The 19,951-nt window shown below is 37.6% G+C and overlaps 1 protein-coding gene across 3 annotated transcripts in view; it reads right to left on the bottom strand.

Annotated features, from left to right (window-relative positions):
- The window catches only part of CFTR (CF transmembrane conductance regulator), an 84,796-nt gene that overhangs the window by 40,901 nt on the left and 23,944 nt on the right, over positions 1-19,951 (bottom strand). For 2 of the 3 annotated variants that reach the window (XM_056481872.1, XM_056481874.1), the window contains exons 8-12: positions 18,065-18,311; positions 15,644-15,736; positions 14,858-15,040; positions 12,081-12,272; positions 1,701-1,795 (exon numbers count right to left, since the gene is read on the bottom strand). In XM_056481872.1, the coding sequence (XP_056337847.1) occupies positions 1,701-1,795; positions 12,081-12,272; positions 14,858-15,040; positions 15,644-15,736; positions 18,065-18,311 (810 nt within the window). The remainder of the gene's footprint in view (positions 1-1,700; positions 1,796-12,080; positions 12,273-14,857; positions 15,041-15,643; positions 15,737-18,064; positions 18,312-19,951) is intronic. The other variant, XM_056481873.1, reaches the window with a different exon arrangement.

The raw sequence follows: 19,951 nt of genomic DNA, 5'->3' as shown, positions 1-19,951 counted from the left end.
ACAACAGATTTCACTAACCATACACTATGAGGTAGTGGCTGCACAACAACAAAAATTCACACTGTTGAGTGCATTAATAAGCAATAAGCTTACAGGGGTTTATTGCTACAATTTGTGTGTTGCTACTGGCTTTGGGGTACCAGGCCAGCAAGCTGACTCATGTCAGGACATGCACTGTGTTTTTTCCTTGGTCCTTTCTTTTCCCCAGCTGCAGCTGCAGGCAGTGACAGTGCTCTCTAAGAAAGACAGATTCACACAATCTCCACCTGCTCCTCATGACAGCTGGTTGATGGCACTTCCATGACAGACTCTCATTTCACTTGGCCTTGCACAGACTACACCACATAAGTTTAAGCAGCCATAATATATAGAACTATGAATTAATGAAAGAATATAATGTCCAGTTTATTGCCTAGGTACAACCCAGGGCTGTAATCCTAAATTTAGACCCCTAACTTTTCAGAGTTTCATCTGCAACCCACACCTGCACACCTTGTAGCCCACTGAGCTTGGACTGGAGCCCAAACAAAACTTGACAGGCACTGTCTTTATGACATATAATTGTTTTAAAAATTACACTTCTACAGCTGACAATAATTACATAAATTCTGTTTCTCCAGGAAACGAGCTATAACCATCTGAAAAGTGACAGACATGATTATCCACAGCATCTAGGAAATAGTCCATGTAAATGTTGCATTTTAAATGAAACTCTAAGTGGGTTTTGTAGTTTTGAGATTACATGCTTTGAAAGCTTTGCCTGATCTTCCCTTCCTCTTTCCTCTTACTGTATAAACCAGAACCATGCATATGCCTCTTCAGTCTCATAAACCCACACTGAAAGATTCTCTATTTTAATGATCACATCCTTTAGCCTCAATAGACATGCCCATCTTTCATGGGATGCCAGTGTGGATCACTATAATGTGATTTTACTTCTACACAGTCATTCTGGGCATGGGAATCAGCACAATTTGCACTTGGCATAGAAATAAATGGGGCCATTTACACATCAGAGCTGTCATTAGTGAATTTCTGACAATAGCTAAGTGATTCTGCTGAAACACACAGCTAATTTATAAGACAAACACCTATGTTATTGTACTATAGACCTTCAGAATTACTTACTAACATCAGAAGGTCAAACAGACAAGGCAGTTATTCATACATGCTGACTAGTCACTGCTTTCTACCTTTTCTTTTCCTTATTACAGAGAGAAGCCTGAAGTGTTAGCATAAAATGTTCTGGAACATGGCTGGTTTGTTTTTTTCCTCCATTTATATACCTGAAGACAGGCAATATGTCATTGATCAACATGTAAACCACTTCAAAGAAATGTCATAGCAGGGAAAGATCCTGGGATATTTATTTGTACCTTTCTATGGGTTTTTTCAGTACATAAAAAGCTACTTAAAGGTCTGAATTTCCAAAGACATCTTGCATCAGAGAGGGCATCTTATGCTAAGCTATAGCATTTTTCTGACATCAAACCTTTAAAATTCAGTAAATTAATATGCAGGTATATCATAAAGAAAATTGCATAACAGAACTCAGATTTCTGATAGTAAAATCAAGTTCCTGATAAACCTGGAGGATATTTATTCAGCAGGACATAGTCCACATGTATTTAAATGCTTAGTCATAATACATTCCATATATGTGAAACAGTGCACGTATTGTAGAAGAGCAAAATACTCACCTTGCCAGTGAGATTCGTGCCCGTTGACCTCCACTCAGAATGATTCCACCTTCACCCAGCAGTGTATAGTCTTTGTCTGGAAACTTGGAAATATCCTGTTAACAAATTATGTTTTTTTTTAAGAATCAGTATTTTCAATGTCCAAGAAACTCAAGTTACAGACTTGATGGAAGCATAGTGTACAATTATCTACAGACAGATTGGACAGCAGTTGTTAAAAAAAAAAGTCCCACGGGGGTTTATTTATTTCATTTGTTTATGTGATCACAAATGGTGATAAGAGAAAACATTCTATGGCAGAAAGCAATCACAAACTACAAATCACAAGAACAAATATTTGTCTGAATAGTTAATCTCCATAAAACTAGAATGTATGATGTCAGTCCAAGACATCAACTGCTCAACTGCTCTGTCAAGTGATGATAAATGCACTTGCTGCTGAATTTAGGGAAAGCAAAAAGCAAACTCTGTTTCTGAGCTCTTCAAAATACAGAGAAATATGTACTTCAGGCAGGTTCATGAAATAGGCTTGACAAGCATTCCTAGCCAGGAATGCACATGGTTTGCAAAATGTTTGGGAATCAAGTTCCACTGCTTGGGCTGTAAGTTATTTAGAACTCATGACTATGTTAAAAACAAATCTTTAGCCAGGGATAAAAGCAGAAAATACCATTTCTCTCTCATATGAGGCACAAAAAGGAGAAAAGGACTCAACTGTGTCCCACTGGCAAGGGTAGCCAGAAATTTTCTTGAGAGGAGTATTTAGCACTGAAATAGATGATCCATGTAAACCACAGAAATTCATGGAAGTGGAGACAAGGAGAATGGTTGATGTTCCTGTCTAGATTTGCTGCTTTTAGAGGTGCTCTAACAAAACATATTAACTCTGCCTTCAAGCCTTGCCTAACCTACATCTGTAAGCCAATACAGTGACACCACCATCACTGTGGTGGGTGTCCTTTCAGAGGACTTTTCCCAGAAACACAGGCTGGATGAGCTTCCTGTGCCTCATGGCACCTGGGCTTGCAGGGGATACAATTTCAGGGCAGTTTGCCATGCAGAGAATCCCTGACTGTGCCAGGGGCTCCCAGTGCCTGTGCTCACTGCTCAGCAGCACCATACTGCCTGTGCACACCTTCCTGCTCCCAAGGCAGGGATCCCCCCAGCCAAGGAACCTGACTGAGGCATCCAGCCCCAGACAAAATCAGCTCCAGTGTTCTCATGCACCACACACATTTTCCTTTCAGTGCAGCTTCTGGGGGAAAATAAGGTGGCATGCATTATCCCTCAGAACCTGGGCTTCTGAGAGCAATCTTCAGCCTGTGCTCTGGCAGGGGTGTCTGCTCTGGGGTCTCCTCCTGCAGGCAGCCAGAGGCAGGAGCTCAGCTGTGTGCATGCTCCTGCAGAACTCTCAGAAATCCTACGGCTTCCAGACTGGGAGACACATGAAGCACTTTCAGGGCAGTACTACCTGGGATTCTAAACAGAGCAGGCCTCTGGAAGTTTGTATTTCATACAAAGTCATCTGCAATCCAACTTTGATGGTCCCTGCTGTGATTTTTAGGGCTTATCATTCTCTGTTGGGCAGCCTATTGGCATTCCAGGACTCTGAAGTTTTGCAGAATGAATAAATAAATAAATAAATAAATAAATAAATAAATGTATCTTTCAGAAAATGTTTCCTTCTTCCTCCCCTGCAAATTGCCCTGACCTCAGGAACAGAGTGAACAATGCTGTTCAGACTTGGAACAGTGACAGACAAAGGGTCCAGCCACTCCAGAGCTAGAAAGTGACTGCCTGATCTGTCAGGAAATGGGAGATCCTCACAACTCTTTAATTTGATAACAGCATTCACTTCCTGACTTAGAGGATTCTGACCTTAAAATCAAGATGCTCTTATGTATGTAAAACCTATTGCAGGTGATTTTTAAATTATTCTCACATTAACTAGTTTTTTCCCCTCTCATAAATGGAGTCACACAAGCAAATGCTTGGTATTAACATAACAGTTCAAGTATTTGAAGAAAGAGAAATGTGAAAAACAGTGCCAGCAACAGTTTAAAGAAAAATTTTCTGAATGTGACAAAAATCACCTTCCTATAAGCCATGAAGCAATTAGAGAGAACACGTGAAATTCTGATATAAATTTTTTTTTGGCATTTCTTTGAGACAACCTGGTCAGATCACTTGTGGTCTCATTATGTATGCAGGAGTGATGTTACTCATCTGTAACTTCAGCATTAACATAGAGGTTTGCATGATTAAGCATGCAGATCTCTAAGCTGATTTAAGCTGTTTCCCATTTCCATCAGTACTGCAGCCTGTAATGGTGCTGGTGCCTTTGCTGCTTCCTGATTCCACTTCTTCCCAAAAACACCCAGGTGAAGAACTGGGCCCAGCATGTCTTCTCCTGCAAACAGGGTAAAATCCCAGCTCTACTGAAATTCATTCCAGGGTTCCCATTGCTTTAAAGGCTGAGGGATTTAATCAGATATACTTCTTTGCAGGTGTGTCAACATGGAATTTCAATCAGACTTTTAATGAGTTCCCCTTCTGCTCTCCTCTACCCTTCACCTCAAGATAATATATGGCATCAAACAGACAAAGAACTTTTCAGGCTGTAATTATATTAATTAAAAAATGTTTAGTAATTTCTTTCAAAGGCGTAAACAAAGTAATGAAGTCCAATAGACACACAATGCTATTTGTTGGAACACACATGACCTATTGTACAAAAGTACATAGGGCTGGTCCAAATACATCCTTGCTGTCATTTTATGCAGGAAGTGAAATCAAGCCAGGGACAAACCTAATGTAATGATGCTGAACTGCACAAGACTCAGCATATTAATGAAATATGAAATAGCCACTGAATTTTCTTTAACATATTTATTTCTAAATGCTTAAATTGGGAAACCGGTTGTAACTATTCATACATGAAAACCCCTACAGCTCCCACAGACATTAATTACTTTTGTGGATGCTTCTAATATCAGGAGCTAAAAAATCCCACGTTGCACACTCAAGGAGAAGGCACCCATTTAAATAGTTATTTGCATTTTTTGCTGTGAAAATGCCATATTCATCTACCTCAGGAGCCAAGGAATGGCCCTCATAATACCTTTGGGCTTGGTAAGGAAGAATATAGCCAGGATAGCTTCAGGGTGAACAGGAAATATGATCTTGTTATTAAAAAAGAAAACCTCAGAATGGACTTCACACTCCAAGTCTTTTCTGTAGATCAATTGTTACCAGAATAATTTGATAAATCATTAGCAACAATGAAGATAATAAAGCATGACAGAAAACAGTCTCTAAGAACCAAGAGTTGCTTAATATGTCCAAGGTTACTCAAATTACTCGAGCAGTTCTAATGATAGAACTTAAGTATTTTATTTGACTTCTTTTTCTTCCTTAAATTTGTCCTTAATTAGGTGGGATTTGATTGTCTCTCTTCTGACTTCCCACATAAAAGATGAAACTGATGGAACAGGGCAGCAGTCTTGACCCTCTGCATTTCATCTTCATTCTATTTCAGTTCTCTATACATCTTCTGTTTTTATTATAGTCACCTCTACAGTCATCTCTATCCCCTTCCTTTTCTTCATTGCCCGTAATATTCCCTATACTTGTTTTCACAGTTCCAAGAAAATTCCCCTACCCTCATTGCTACCAAAGTACCCCTTTTTCATCATTATCATCATTATTTTGAATTTTTAAAAGTTTGAAATTGAGACTTCTGTTTCAGACTCCTACCTACTACAGAATATTTCTATGAATTTTTAAAATATGAAGAATTTTCAATGATTTCTTGTATCTTGGCTTTTAGTTAATTAGCCTGAACATACTTGAATCTTCATTTTCCTAAGAATTAAGCCAGGAAAACAGATTTAAGTATTTCAAATAAGATTTTTTTTTAATTATTTTATTTACATAACTCTCTTCTCTCTCCTGTGATTCTGCAGTCGAAGGAATTTGTTAGAACCATTTATGAAGGATTCATGATCCAAAAGTATAAGCTTTGTTTTTGCAACAGTTTGTGACCTTGAACAGAGTGTCAGGCTCACCCAAAACTCACACAAATGCTGGCAAAACTTGCTTTCTCTATGGCAAAGTATTTCTGTGGAATAGGTTTTTGAAATGTGAAGTAGTCAGTGCACTGCATGGGGGTAGGTTATATGCAGGGTAAGAGAATTAAATATGATTCCAGAAAAGACACAGAAGTTAGGACAACATCCAAGGCAATCAGTCCAAAGCCCTGTACCTAAGACAGGGAAAGGGGTGGGGAGAGCTGTCCTGACTGAAACAGTTTTTAAACTAAATTAAATCAACAGAGAACATTGCAGGGGGGATCTGTTGTGCATATTTATGTGAGCACTGATAAACTTCTTGAAGTCAGTGCCTTTGGGAGTTTGTCTCTAATTAAGATGTTCCCCTGCTATAAGGAAACTGTGCTAGCCTCTTAACCTCCAGTTCACCCAGAAAACTCAGTCTGCAGCTTCTCAGCTGATCTGCCAGGGATTTTTGGCCACAGATAAGAATTTCAGTTAGAGGAGTCTGTGTAGGCCAGTGGATCACACCAGTGTGGGATGGAAAAAACAAAGGTCAAAGCTTTGGGGCACACCTGTCTGAGATGCAGCAGTGGTAGTGGGAGGTTTGATGTGCTGCTAAGAGCACCAAGGTTGTTGGTTCAGTCCCCAGATGGGCTTTAGAGTTGGACTTGATGATCATTGTGGGTCCCTTCCAACTCAGGATATTCTGTGAGTCTGTGACATATTACATGGACTTTCTGCCTGAAAAAGGCATTCATACTCTTTTAGCTGTTTATATTAGGATGTGATAAACTTCACCTTGACATGCCAGTGGCTCTCCCCAGCTGTGAAGATTGTTTAAGTCACTTGCTCTCACATAATTTACACCATGGACATGCACCTGATTAGATAACCAAGCTAGCATTTAGTACCCTCTTGTAGAGAATTACATACCACAAAGCACTCTGTTCCACACCTGAAACTTTTATTGTTCCTCCCTTCCACACACTTTGTAATCTGCCCATCTCCCTTGTGAAAACAAGGCTCAAAACCATGGCACAAAGTACAAAGTATTTTGCTCACTGACATAATAAGGATGCAAGGATGTCTTTCTGTTTTGGAACATTCTTGACACTGCAGTGAACTTCTCCCCCCAAGGTGGATACCATCCTTTGCAAGAAGATATTGAACACACAGGAACACAAACCTGGGCTTGGCCTATTGACTGTCTCTTTCTATAGTTAATAATTCCATAATCTAGTTATTAGATGAAAATTAATCTCCTGCACTCCCAGTAAACCCAGCACAAAACCCTACAGAAACTGGCCACAACCTTCTGTAGTACTATTATAAAATTCAATTTCACACGGAAACACTTCCTCTATTTGCATGCCATGTTAAACATTACATTCATGAGCAGCTGGTGTCTCAAATCAGAGCATGTGTTTACTCAGAGCGTGTAAATCTCTCAAAGGTAGTTTGCCATTATGTGTTTATGGACTCTTAGGTAACTGTTGAAGGATCAAATGAATTAACTAGGTGGAAAAATATCTATCTCACATAACAAAAAGGTAAAACTGGAAGTTATGGAAGTACATCTTCAAAACTTATGAATTACTGGACTCTCTCAAATGTGATAGGATGTTTGTTTATTTTTAAATACAAATAACTATAACAGGCCTGCTTTTGTAGTCTTGACTGGAGGAATGCCTTCTCTTAGGATAAGTTTGTTCAATGTTAACAGCATTTAAACACAAAAATTCCTGTTTCAACTGCCCAGAGGCTTTACCTGTTTAATTTATCAAGTGAAAAAAATCAAACAAAAATCTCATACCCTGCATATAGCAGGCTAATAATACTAGTTTTTAGTCTAAATATCTGAAAATCAAGTCACATTCCCTTTCCATTTTTCATAATATGAGTAAAAAGGATTTTGTAAACCCACATACCACCTTCAAATTAAATCCTGCAAATTTCCATTTATATTCATGATATCCCTGTCATTACATTAATACAAGCTCCAATTAATGCAATCCTTAGGGAAGTCAAATTTGTAGAATTACTTCAAATTTAGTGGCAAGTTTCCACAGACCTACAAACTCAGGAAACTCAAATCTCTCCGTGGCTTTTACAATATATTTGGTCCTTAACTTGAAGTGTTAGGCAAAAGTTTGGACTCTCTTCCTACAATTTTTTTGTTATGAATGTGATGAAAGGTACTTGACAAAAAGGGTAAACCACTTTGTCAAAAGTGCTACTGAGGCAGCACCAATTCATCTTATCTTACTCTTTGAGTACCTTTAAACTTGCCTATGGGGACAGCCTTTAGAAAATGAGCTCAGAATCCACAGCAATTACATCTGGTCTTCTCTCTATTATAGCATACCAGTATAAGACTTCAGAGGTAATAGGTTTGAGGTAATCTCCATCAACTCAAAAGTACTCTTATTAAAATAATTAATTTTGAAAAAGCTTATAAAAAAAGGACAAATGGTAAGGACCACTGATCTGTGCTGGAATGGTTTAATCTAGGAGGTTAAAACCTTCACTTTCTTATTTGTTCACTGGGACTAAATTTTAGAGAGCATGTTAAATTAGGCACTCATCCTGCTTCCTTTCTTGCTAAAATAATCACTTTTTCTCAAGAAAAGGAAAAGAGAGCAAGAAAGTAGTGGAGAATTAACAGGCAGCCCTTTTCCTATGCTTCTTGAAAATTTTTTACCATGATGCTTTGCCGAATGTGTCATGTAATTTAAATGTTGTGACATTCCCTTGAGCTCAGCATCACACAAAAATATGGGCAATGTTTACACACAATTTACATCTCATTGCAGTCATATTCAGTGTGTGCCAGGCTTTCAGAAATAATTTTTGCCAGCAAGGCTGTTTCTTTTGGATATCAAGAGCACTAATGAAACTCTTAATTTCAGTGCCTTTATCTCAAATCCAAAGCACTCGTTCTTTCACCTTTTCCTGCTTTTCTCTTAACATCTTCCCATTTACAAACTGCAGTAATAAGAACAACATTGTAAAACATGATTTTAACTCCTCTGATGCCCTACTTACTCTCAAAGGAAAAATATAACCAAGAAATGTAATTGCTATCAAAGTTCTGAATCATTTTACACATATAAAACATGCTACACTGCCATAAAAAATATACCTAAAAAGATAAGTTTAAGAAGCATCCTAGGCATACTTTCACTGATGCATGGAGATGCAATTGAGAGCCCTTCTCATGACCCTTCAGTATCATATACCTGTACAGTGGCATCCTGAAATTATGAGAAGCAGTGGTACTTAGATCTGACAAACTTCCCTTTCTGAGCCTTCAGCACAGGACTCTTCATTCTGGATCATTTCAACACCTCAGATCTCAGACACTCAGACTGGGTTGCCCTGTGGTGTCCCTTGCCCTGTCAAACTATCTTGTCATAGCATGTATGAGATATGCAAATCTCCAATATGGCATAACAATTTTCTTTCTAATCTTTGTCTTCTGTTTCACAGTGTATCATGGAGGGTAGGTGAGTTGCATCAAGGCAATAAGATTAAGTAGCCAAAGTGAGAAATCTCTTATGAGAGTTAAGGAAGTACAAATGTAGTTACCTGAACTACTTGTCCCATTTCAGTGCTCTAAATTCTTAGAAACTTACATAAGCTCATAAAATAATAAAATAAAATCCTTTTGTTCCTCTAGTTTCACTGCTTTTCAGTAATATTCTTTGTGATTAATCAAAATTACCTGGACAAGAAATCATCTTTTTAACCTCCCTTTTAATGGTTCCATACACAAATAGAACAAAATACAAAGCTCTGAGAATATATTTTAGAACAACATAAAAAATTCTTCCATTCAAGAAAAACCTACCAAAGCAACCTGTTGTTTAGGTAATGGCTAACATAACCAGATTTGCCATTCTCTACAACTTTACAGAATCTGACATAAAACATATTCTAACCTCTGAATAAAGATCTGACTTCCCATACAGGGAAAATTCTATTCTTGGACACCTAAAAATATGGAAAGTTCTGGGAAATATTTACTTGTACTTTCCATCTTTCATAGTTACTTTGAGATAAATTTACTTTGCCTACTTAGCAACTCTAAAGAGGCTCTAAGTGATACCTCCTTAGTAAATTAACTACATACCAAATAAAAAAATCAGGCAGGAGCATGTAGCACTGATTTTTGTGAAAATTCTCATGCACCCCAAATTATTTAATTTACACTTCTGTAATATCATTTCCATATCTCTACAGACCTAAAGCAAATTGGAGGGCACCTTGTTTGACATCACCTGGCTTCAGCATCCTGTTCTGCTGCAGACAAGAACACACAGTGTCTGGAAGCCTCAAACCCACATAAATGCTATGATGTGACCCACATAGTGTGACCTGCAGTATTTTATTGGCACTAATAAAGAAGAAGGGGAAAAGATATCAAATTTACAACTTGAACTAGATTTTCAGTTTGCTTCCTCTATAGATTGATGGTAGAAATGACAAAGTAAAAAGGGCACTTCACAGGTATATTACTTTTTATCCTACTAACTCATCTATTTTCCCACTGGATGAAAGGTGTCTTTGTATTCCAAAAGCATTTTGGTGAGTATGGAGCTTGGAAATAAATCTGGCTTATCCATCGTTAAGAGCTCTGACTTGGAGCATGTGCTCAATAAGGAAATAAACTCTCTTGTATCACCAGTGCTTGGTTTCTTGGGGGCTCCACATAAGAACTGGACTCAGCAGGTCTGTTTTCAGGTGGAATATATAACTACCTAGGAAGGTTACAGAGAAGGGAGCAGAGTGAACCCAGGCAAAAACTCCTCTGGTTTCTCCTTTCTGAGGAGCAAGAACAAACACACACACAAACTCCAATGCAAAGCACTAATATAACAAACCCCTACAAGGTTGCACTGGGGAATAAACAGGGAATTAATATTTGAAATCCATCCTTCAATCTGCCATAGTGAGTCTTGTTTGGTAACTAATACATGAAAGCTAACAAGACAAGAAAGCATAATAATAGCAACAAGGTAATGCATTTGGCTTCCTTCCAGACTATTCTGCCTTCTCTTCAGGCCCAATTTATTCAGTCCAGGAGAGAAAAAAAATGTATAAGTATCAACCCTGATCTCAAATAATAAGCCCTGCAAGGAGGTGAAGCATATCATTGTGCACAGAGCTGCACCAACAGATCAAAGCTGGCTTGATTGAGCCTGCTTGGAGAACAAAGGAGCTGCAGCCTGCTGAGACACTGAGCCATCCCACAGCCACTGAGACACCAAGCTTTGGGACACTGAGCCTCCAGCAGCCACCTGCTGCTCCAGCAAGGACCTGGTTTGGGGAGCCTCCTGGAGCAAGGGCACTTTTGAACTGCTGAAGCCAGTTTCTTGGAGCTTTGGCATTAACTGCAACTTTCCCATCTGGGGTTAAGGATAACTCTACAGGAAGCCTGACACAGAAGTTGTTAATTCTCCTGTCTTCAGGAGCTTTCAAAGAGATTTCCAGCAAACCAAATCAAAAATCCAAGTCTCAGCTGAAATGGCCAGAAACATATAGGGAAATATTACTTTATTGCTTAACTATACCCTGCTCTGAGATAAAATGCAGTAGTAACCTTATATTTTTTAAGCAGACTGACTATGGTTTCTTGCTTGACTGGTGCTAAGGAAAAATGTTTCACTATGTGGCCAAAAGAAAAATCCTATTCAGCACAGTTAAATATTTACTGTTTTTATCTGTATATTACAGACAAAATCTTAAAGCATAGCAAATTTTCCAAATGTCTCAAATGCTAGCTGCTTTTGTATCTTGCCATGTGCAAAATATATTTCTCTATACTACCCTCTGTCAGCATCAAACACATACAAGGACAATTTAACATGTCCTGTACTCATTGTGGGCTACATGCCACGGAGTTCCAGTTATCCCTGGAGCCATTTTTGAAGTGCAAAAAAAAGGAGAAAAACAGGTTTATGTCCAAAACTGCTAGGAAAAGCTTTTTTATGTGGAAGAAATATGACAAAAAATTTTAGGAATAATATGTTTGTACATAATTTCTTCGACATCAGTGTATTTACTCGAGTTTTTAACTAGCAGGTAAGGCTGAGAAGGCACACACCATATAAAATCTGAGCCAGCTTACTTAGCTTCTGTCAATGCCAGTGTATCTCCCAAGCAGCTGGCAACAAGATGACTTGCAATTCCACAAAATTGGGATGTCAGGCTGAGTTCCATAAATCTCAGAAATTTCTAACTTGCTTTAAGCCCCTCTCCTATATCTTTTCTTTGGGGTTTTTCACTTGGGTTGGGTCACAGGTGTTAAAAGCCCTAGATGACTAACCTCTTCTAGTTGGCAGGCTTTGATGACGCTCTTGTACCGATATTCATCATAGGATACACCAAAAATTATGTTTTCTTTTATTGTTCCAGGCATGATCCAGGAGACTTGAGGTGAAAAGGATATCCTTCCACTGTGTTTAATTTTACCCTGTGAAGGCTCCAATTCTCCCATTATCAACATCAGAAGAGAAGTCTGAAAAAACATTAACAGGTGGATTAATATATCAGAGATCTGTACAACAACAAGAAATGATGAACAAAGTGAGAGTCTCTGCTAAGCTGCTTAAATGGCATATCTGTCTCATCAAGAATGTCACTGTAAGTACTGATTTAGTGCAAACTGCACTTAGTGGAGATTTTCATGATATGTGTGATTCTGATAGGTCTAATATAAGAGAGACTTAATTTAATAAATGATAAAAATTGTGCAAGATATCTTGTAAAAAAGGCATGCTGCTGCAAATGTCAATTTAATGAAGCTATCAATAATTTTGCAAGGTAAAAATCTATCTGTGAAACATATGTAGACATAAGGTACTAGTATTTATAGAGAATTCTATTTGATTTCTCACGTTATCACTGACTATTTTGTTTGTTCTTTGTACAACATAATTCATGTTTATAATTTTGCTAGTGCTTGTATTTTATCTGTATTGCCTTAAAAAATGCAATTTCTTTGTATAAGTATATACAACTGCTCAGTATGATCTGAATTTTCCTCTGTAACTGTTAACTCATTTACGTGAATGCATGACCTAAGTATATTTACTATTTCCCTTCATAAAAGAATTGATTGCCATTTCAGTACTGACATGTTATAATTTCAAAGTTAATCAGTAGCTTGTAGTAACCTTGTCACACATCATTGGCTACTAGATCAAAGAATAGAATTGAGAAATACACGGAAAAATATGTTACAGAGCCATTGCAGTGGTGTTCTTAGTGCTAATAAACAGTCAACAAAGTCGGGACGTAACAGCCAAAGATCTAAAAAATCTGTCTAAGTCACAGTTTTGTGCTGTCAAGCCCAGAGATCCTTTTGTGAGTTATGCAATATACTGGGGGAGTCTGATGAGATTCCTTCCCTTATACCAGAATCTGACTTTTCCCAGATGCTGAGTAAGAAGTTCCCAGCCTTGCTGGTTGGTATGTTTTGTACACTGGATGATGAACCACTGCATCTTGTGCCACGTAACACAAATTAAAAAACAAAACCGAAACAAATCCTATCTCATACTGAGCAATGTTGAAGAGCTGACGTCATGCTCCATACCTGTTACAGATTAAATAGTTAATATAGATAAAATTGTGCAGTCTGTTTCACAGACCTGGCAATTCCTGGAATATACAGAAACAGCCTCAAGCACCATGAAGGAACTCTTAAATTAAGAAGGTGTAAAGGAATGGCAGGGGGGGTGGTGGGTGGGAGGCAAACCTTATTTTTTGACTTCTGTAATATTAACTTTTTGAGTTAATATTATAAGGCTTTTATTTTTATTGCCTTTAAAAATTAATTTTTTTTGTATGTATAAACTCACATAGTATGTTCAGTGTAATCTGAATTTTCCTCAATTTCCTAGGTACCAGAATAAAGGAGATATACATACATCCTTCAGCATTTTCTAGTTCACATTCCTATGTTACAATTTCCAGCATTAGCAATAGCAGTAGATGAACTATTCTGTTAATTCAAAAGTATCACAGAAAAATGCTCCTTAACACATCATCTTGAGGACAATCTCATGTTCTGAGTCCCTTGCTTTCTCTTGTGGGGATCATTAGTGAAAAATAAGAAGCCTTGATCATACTGAAATTAATGGGTTCTTTTTCATTGACTCCAACAGGCCAAAGATTTTGCCCCATGCAAGTAAAAGAAATCGTAATATTTTCACCTATAATTATTAAACAGGAAAAGCATAATGAACATTTGTTTTAACTTACACATCTCCTCAAACAAACCAGTGAAGATGAAAGACTCAACAAGACTCAGGTAATTACTTGCTGTTCAAAGTGAATAAAAGTATCACAGTTCAACTCATTTTATATTAATGATGTTAATTAGATGTGTCATCTGCAAACTAAATGCACTGATAATATTTTGGGGTAGAAAAATGATGAATAATCTAAACCACAACTTTTCAAAGGAAACCACCAGTTTCAGCAGCATCTCCCCAGGCTTTCACTTAGGTCTCAGGAAGCCCAAGAGTGGCTCTATAGGAGCCAGAGCTAAGTGATCAGGTACATCACATGTCCAGGGCACACATACCTGGCTATATTCCTGTCAGCCTTGTCAGGTTACAAACCATCTTGTGTCTAGCTTTTTCCTTAAAATGTTGGCAAGGCAGGGAAAAATGCTTTCTAATACACTGAGCTGTCAGAATATCTATTCTATATTCTTCTTTTTTTTTAAGGCAGGGAGAGTCTCACCATGAGCCTTAACTTTAGGTTTCAGTCTGCATTACTCCTGTAAAATTTCCTTTTACTTCCAATAGGAAAACATTTTGTCATTAAATTGCTATTTCCTTATAATTCTGCAACCTTCTAATTAAAAAAAATATCCAGCAAACTCTATCTCATATTGGCCATGGTATAAAACTTAAAATAACTGTTTTAGTAAAACTTGCAGATTATCCATACTTTTTCCTTCAGCCATCATTTCTGCAGCAAGCCCAGGATAGCAAGAATACAGTAAAAATACAGGTAACAATACAGGTAATAACACAATATTATTCCTTGTAGTCATTAGGACTCTTGTTGAACCAGCAGAAACAGAAATACCTTGCCTGCTCCAGTAGATCCAGAAACAGCTAATAGCTGCCCCTTCTCAATCTTGAAATTTATATCCTGAAGAACAGGAGAGGCATGGAGGGGAAAATTACTGAAGAAGAGATTGCTGTCAGTGCTAGGAGCTTTGCTGTTGTTGTTTTCCTGGTTTGCTTTTACAAACAGCTCTCCAATTCCCTGCAACATACATGGATATATATTTGATGTACATTAAAAATAAATAAAACTTTCATATGCAGAGATGTAGATAGTGTTATGGATTTATGAAAACATATGAACTTACTTTTCTCATGGTACTTTGACTATCAATAAAATACTCATTATATTTTCAAATGTACCTTTTTAAAATGTATGTATTGGACTTGTGCCAAAATTTGTGGACACTAACAAAAATTGCTTATTACAGAATTTATGTATAAAGTTTTCCAACTTTATACATGCCATAGGCTGATCCTGTTTACATGCTTACCTAAGTCAGTAGTAACTACTAATTACAGGCCTTAACAGATAAAAGGTTTCTTCCAAAGTTTCTCAACTGTGGATAATTTGATATCATGCATTAATTACCTGCTAAGTATTCCTAACCTGCTGAGAGCTAAACTTAGTTAAAATGTAAGATGCTCTTTTTAGAGAGCATCATGGCAAATACTTTAAAAAAAAGGAAAAAAACCAAACCAAAACAAAAAACAAACAAACAAACAAAAAAAACCAAAACCACAACAAAAAAAAAAAAACAAGCAACATTCTGTGTTTTAATATAGTTTGGGTAAAAGTACCAACCTCATCCCAAAAAGCTGTTACTTTGTCCAGCTCAACCCCAGTAGTTGTTAGATTATATTCCAAAGCTTTATATTCTTTTTTCAGCAAGAAATCCTAGAAATACCATGAAAGCAGATGAAACAGATGAAAGGGACAACATCATATCACACAAAACAGTTCATATTTGCCTACATGGAGCACTAATATTTCTGGTGGCACTTTTGCATTACAGCACTTTCAGCAAGAGGCATAAATATGAATTATACAACATTTTTGGATGCAGAAGGAAATGTTTTTGAAACCACCAATTATTTAATTGCTAGTGAAAACAAAGCCATAAAGGTATTTGGTTCTGATTTCGAAAGAATATCAAAACTTGGCACTTGTTTGTCTTTCAGGACTTGTGTATGGCAAGATCACCCCTCTGATTTTAACCCTTTTCAAATAAACCTTGGATTTTGGAGTAAGATGTAGAAGGTTGTACTCTGCTAAACAGTGAAACAAAGCAGCTCCATGCTGGTATCTCCCTTTTCCAAAACTGCAAGAGTTTAAAAGAGTTGGAATGATCTCTCTACCAACAAAAACAAAAGGCAGATAATGATCCTGGCAAGTGTAGCACTGATGTAATTTCAAATGACACAAGTCAGCAGCCCAGTGCTCATGTTGCCTTCTGGGATAGCATTGGGAAATAAGAATAAGCCTATGCTAATGTAGGAAAGACAGCTTCTCTATTCCATTATTTTATTAAGATTATATGTCTGTAGATATCATCTCTTCCAAATTCTACTTTTTGAAATCATATGTGGAAGTAAGTAGATCTATATGGGTAATACAATGGAAAAACTAAGTAGACTCATGGGGTAATCTGTTCTCAATAGTACACTTGCAAATTTTCCAAGTAGAACAAGAAAAGGGTTCTGTTGGCATAACAATTAAGCAGCTGATTGAAGGAGCAGGAACTGAAAAACTTGAAGGCATCACACACATGGTTTATGAAAAAAAAAAAAAGGAAAAAAAAAGGAAATTATAGCTATGATTTCATAACAAAGGAGTCATCCAGTGGAGTTCCTGGAGCAGTGATAGTCAGAGAGCACACTGATTCTGAAACATGTGAAAATAACCCAGGGGATATACCTGGCCCAGTCAGCTCTTGAAACTGATGTGGAAATTAAACCAGAGATGCACGAGTGCTTTATTATTCTTATTACATTTTTATTTATGTATTCTTATTTATGCTTATTATTCTTATTTATTTATATTTACTAGTCATAAGACTAGTAAAAGGCTTTGTTGTTCTGGGATTCTGTCCTGTCTGTCTGTGGGGACTATACTGAACTTGCCACAAACAGATGATTATGTATGGATTCTGGAGCAACCATTTGCTAATAACTCCAAAGACAAGCATTCAGTGAAATGAGGGCAATGTTGTGACAACTGGGTTTGCCAGCTCTGTGACTGTGTCCAGGGCATAGAACACACTCTTCCAGGAAACAGGAGAGGCAGGATACTTCCACTAATGCCTCGGGAATCTGAGAGCATAAGGAAAGCCCATAATGGGACCTAACAAAGCAGCCTTCTGAATATCAATTAGAACAGTTTATGGCCAGATTTCTTGAATTTCCTGCCCAGTTGAAAATCATAAAAATCCTACACCTACTTCTTATTCTAGACTGATTAAGATCATTAGGTTCTGTATTAGCTATATTTATCAAACTAAAAATAATAAAATCTATGTTCTACAAAAAAACCCCACATCTATAAATACACAATGAAAAAGGTCTAAAATTTCACCCCAAAACAGTGTAAGGATTCTCTTCCTAGGGAGTAATTTCAGAACAGCGGATAAAAAAGACAGAGTTAATGAGAATCCACCCTGATTTTACTCTGCAGATAAGCCTCTCATGCTGGTACATGAGCAATTGATCTCAGTAGGTAAGGTGAGTAATAATTATTTGACTGGTAATTATGTTTTCTACTCATAATGAATGAGATGCACATTTGAATAAAATGCACAGTCTCCTGCTGTTGTTGCCACTAATATCCAAAAAAATAGATCTGTGACTGCAGCTCCTGGAAGCCATGCTATATAAAACATGTACTAATTTTGAACTTCCTTTTCTGAAGGAAAAACATCTCTTAAGCACCACAAGTCATGATTTTTATAAGTTTCTTGTTCTGCAATGAGGATAACTAAATAAATGCCACTGTTAAAAAAAAAAAACAAACAAAAACCAGCAAGTAGGCAGCATGAGACTTGTGTGGTTATGCTGCCTGGGGAACAATATCAAGATTTATAATAACACTTCATGGTGTTTAGTCAAAGCAACATATATTCAAAAAGTCTGCATAAGTGCTGTGTGCTTTTGCTGATCAGCTGACAAGATAACATGATATAAAGAATTAGCTTACGTACTTGGGAAGATTTTGGTCTGTGTACCCTACCTGTATTTTGTTTATTGCTCCAATAGAGTCATACCAGGTCTGTACAGAGCCGGGAAACTGCCTGGTCACTGTCATTCGAAGAACAATGCAGAAGGAAATGGTGGTAAATATTTTTCGGAGAATAATTCCTTTCGTCACAGCATACGGAAGCACAGCTAAGAACACCACAAAAAAGCCCGAGAAGAAGAAGGCTGAGCTGTTGAAATATCTCACATAAGCAGCTTTTCGGGTAAGCTTCAGTTCAGTTCTGTTAAAAAAATAATAATTGTTTTTAAAAAATTTAAAAAGTAAAAAAATAGTGTAGGACTTCAGTTTACAACTTACAAATATTTTGGATGGAACTGTTGGCAGAACAATTAACTCAGAGGCTCACTGATGCTTCTTATTTTATAGAATTGCAGCTTAAAAAGTAAGACTTAAAACCATTTTTGGGCCTAAAATATCAGAGTCAAATTTTGATATCAATGTTCAGAGATGTTAGACAAGGTAACAATAACCTGTCATGATTTACATACTGAATAAGCCACAACCTCTACAATTCCTGGTACAATCAACCTCAAGCATCTAACACTGTGATATGTGATGTACTCCCAGAAGCATCATCCTATATTCATTTTGATGCATAACTCCTCTAGAAAAAAAAGATACTTTGAAATGCCACTTTTGTTATATGCTACCATAAGAAACCTTACAATAGACAATCTGGTTATAAAATCATCTTCTTTTTCATGGCAACTTACTAATGGCTTCACCTGTGAATTAAGGTGCCACTTAACCTCACTTTGAAGAGGCGGAAGGCAGGGAGTCTGCTCTCCACCCTCCTTTCTCCATAGAAGCCCAGTTTACAGAGAAGACTGACTTACTGACTCCTGTGCACTCAGGAATGCAATCAGTGATTACTCCTAGCTGTTTTCACAAGGTCCATGCATCTTACAGCAAGCAATTAAATAAAAAGATAAATAATCCAGGGGATATAAATAATTCTCTGAGTTTATAGCTCTAACTCACAGTGCTGAAGATTTCTTTTGGCTGCTCTCATTTTGACCCTGTTCATCTTACATCTCCCAGGTGCCCTGGAGCTTAGTTTTGCCTGGACAGAAGCATCTCTGCTGCAGTGCCAGAGCAGTTGCTCTCCTGCAAGAGCAGTTAACTGGGGCTAGAAATGTACTAGACCCCAAGATACCCATTCACTGGGTGAGTGCTGTGACCACTGGAATACCATGCAGAAGTTTACAGTCACATTGCTGATGGCAATACCTGGTGTTGCAAGGTTGAGCACCACAACCTTTATATGTCTTCTCATAGTGACCCAGTGTCTGCATCCAAAGTTCATCCACATCAGTGCTGTGTGAAACACCCTTCAGCTCCCCATCACACATGCATGACAGTTGTACATGTGTCCAGCATCTTACCAGCTTTTGCCAGCCAAAGAGATCTTAAAAATCCCTGACAGAAAATTTGAGTTCAGCCCGTTTTAGAGCAGTGCCTAGAATTTCTTGTTAAGTCTGTACTTCACAAGAGAAGCCTGAATGAATTAACCAGACATTGCAAGCTATCACCACCATGATAGAGCTACTGCCTTGGAGGAAGGGTCTTGTAAGTCCCTCCAGATCTTGTATGAAACTGTGAGTGACAGCACCAAATAGAGATAACAAAGATTTTGGGACTTGGTGCTCATCCAGTCCCACATAAATTTCTGGCTAGAATTTACCAAAAAGCCCCCCAGTGCTGAAAAACACAGCCCTACTCCAAAGAGGGAGAATGAAAGCACTAACACCTTTTTCAGTATGCCCCCAAGTACCAGCTACAGACTGATGCAGCCTCAAGCAAAAGTTTCCCCGAGGTGGTTCTGCCTGTGATACAGAATTAGAAGCTCTGGAGATCACA

The sequence above is a fragment of the Oenanthe melanoleuca genome, chromosome 1A (assembly GCF_029582105.1).
Source record: "Oenanthe melanoleuca isolate GR-GAL-2019-014 chromosome 1A, OMel1.0, whole genome shotgun sequence".
NCBI classification, from domain to species: domain Eukaryota; kingdom Metazoa; phylum Chordata; class Aves; order Passeriformes; family Muscicapidae; genus Oenanthe; species Oenanthe melanoleuca.
This window is presented reverse-complemented; position numbering and strand designations above follow the sequence as displayed.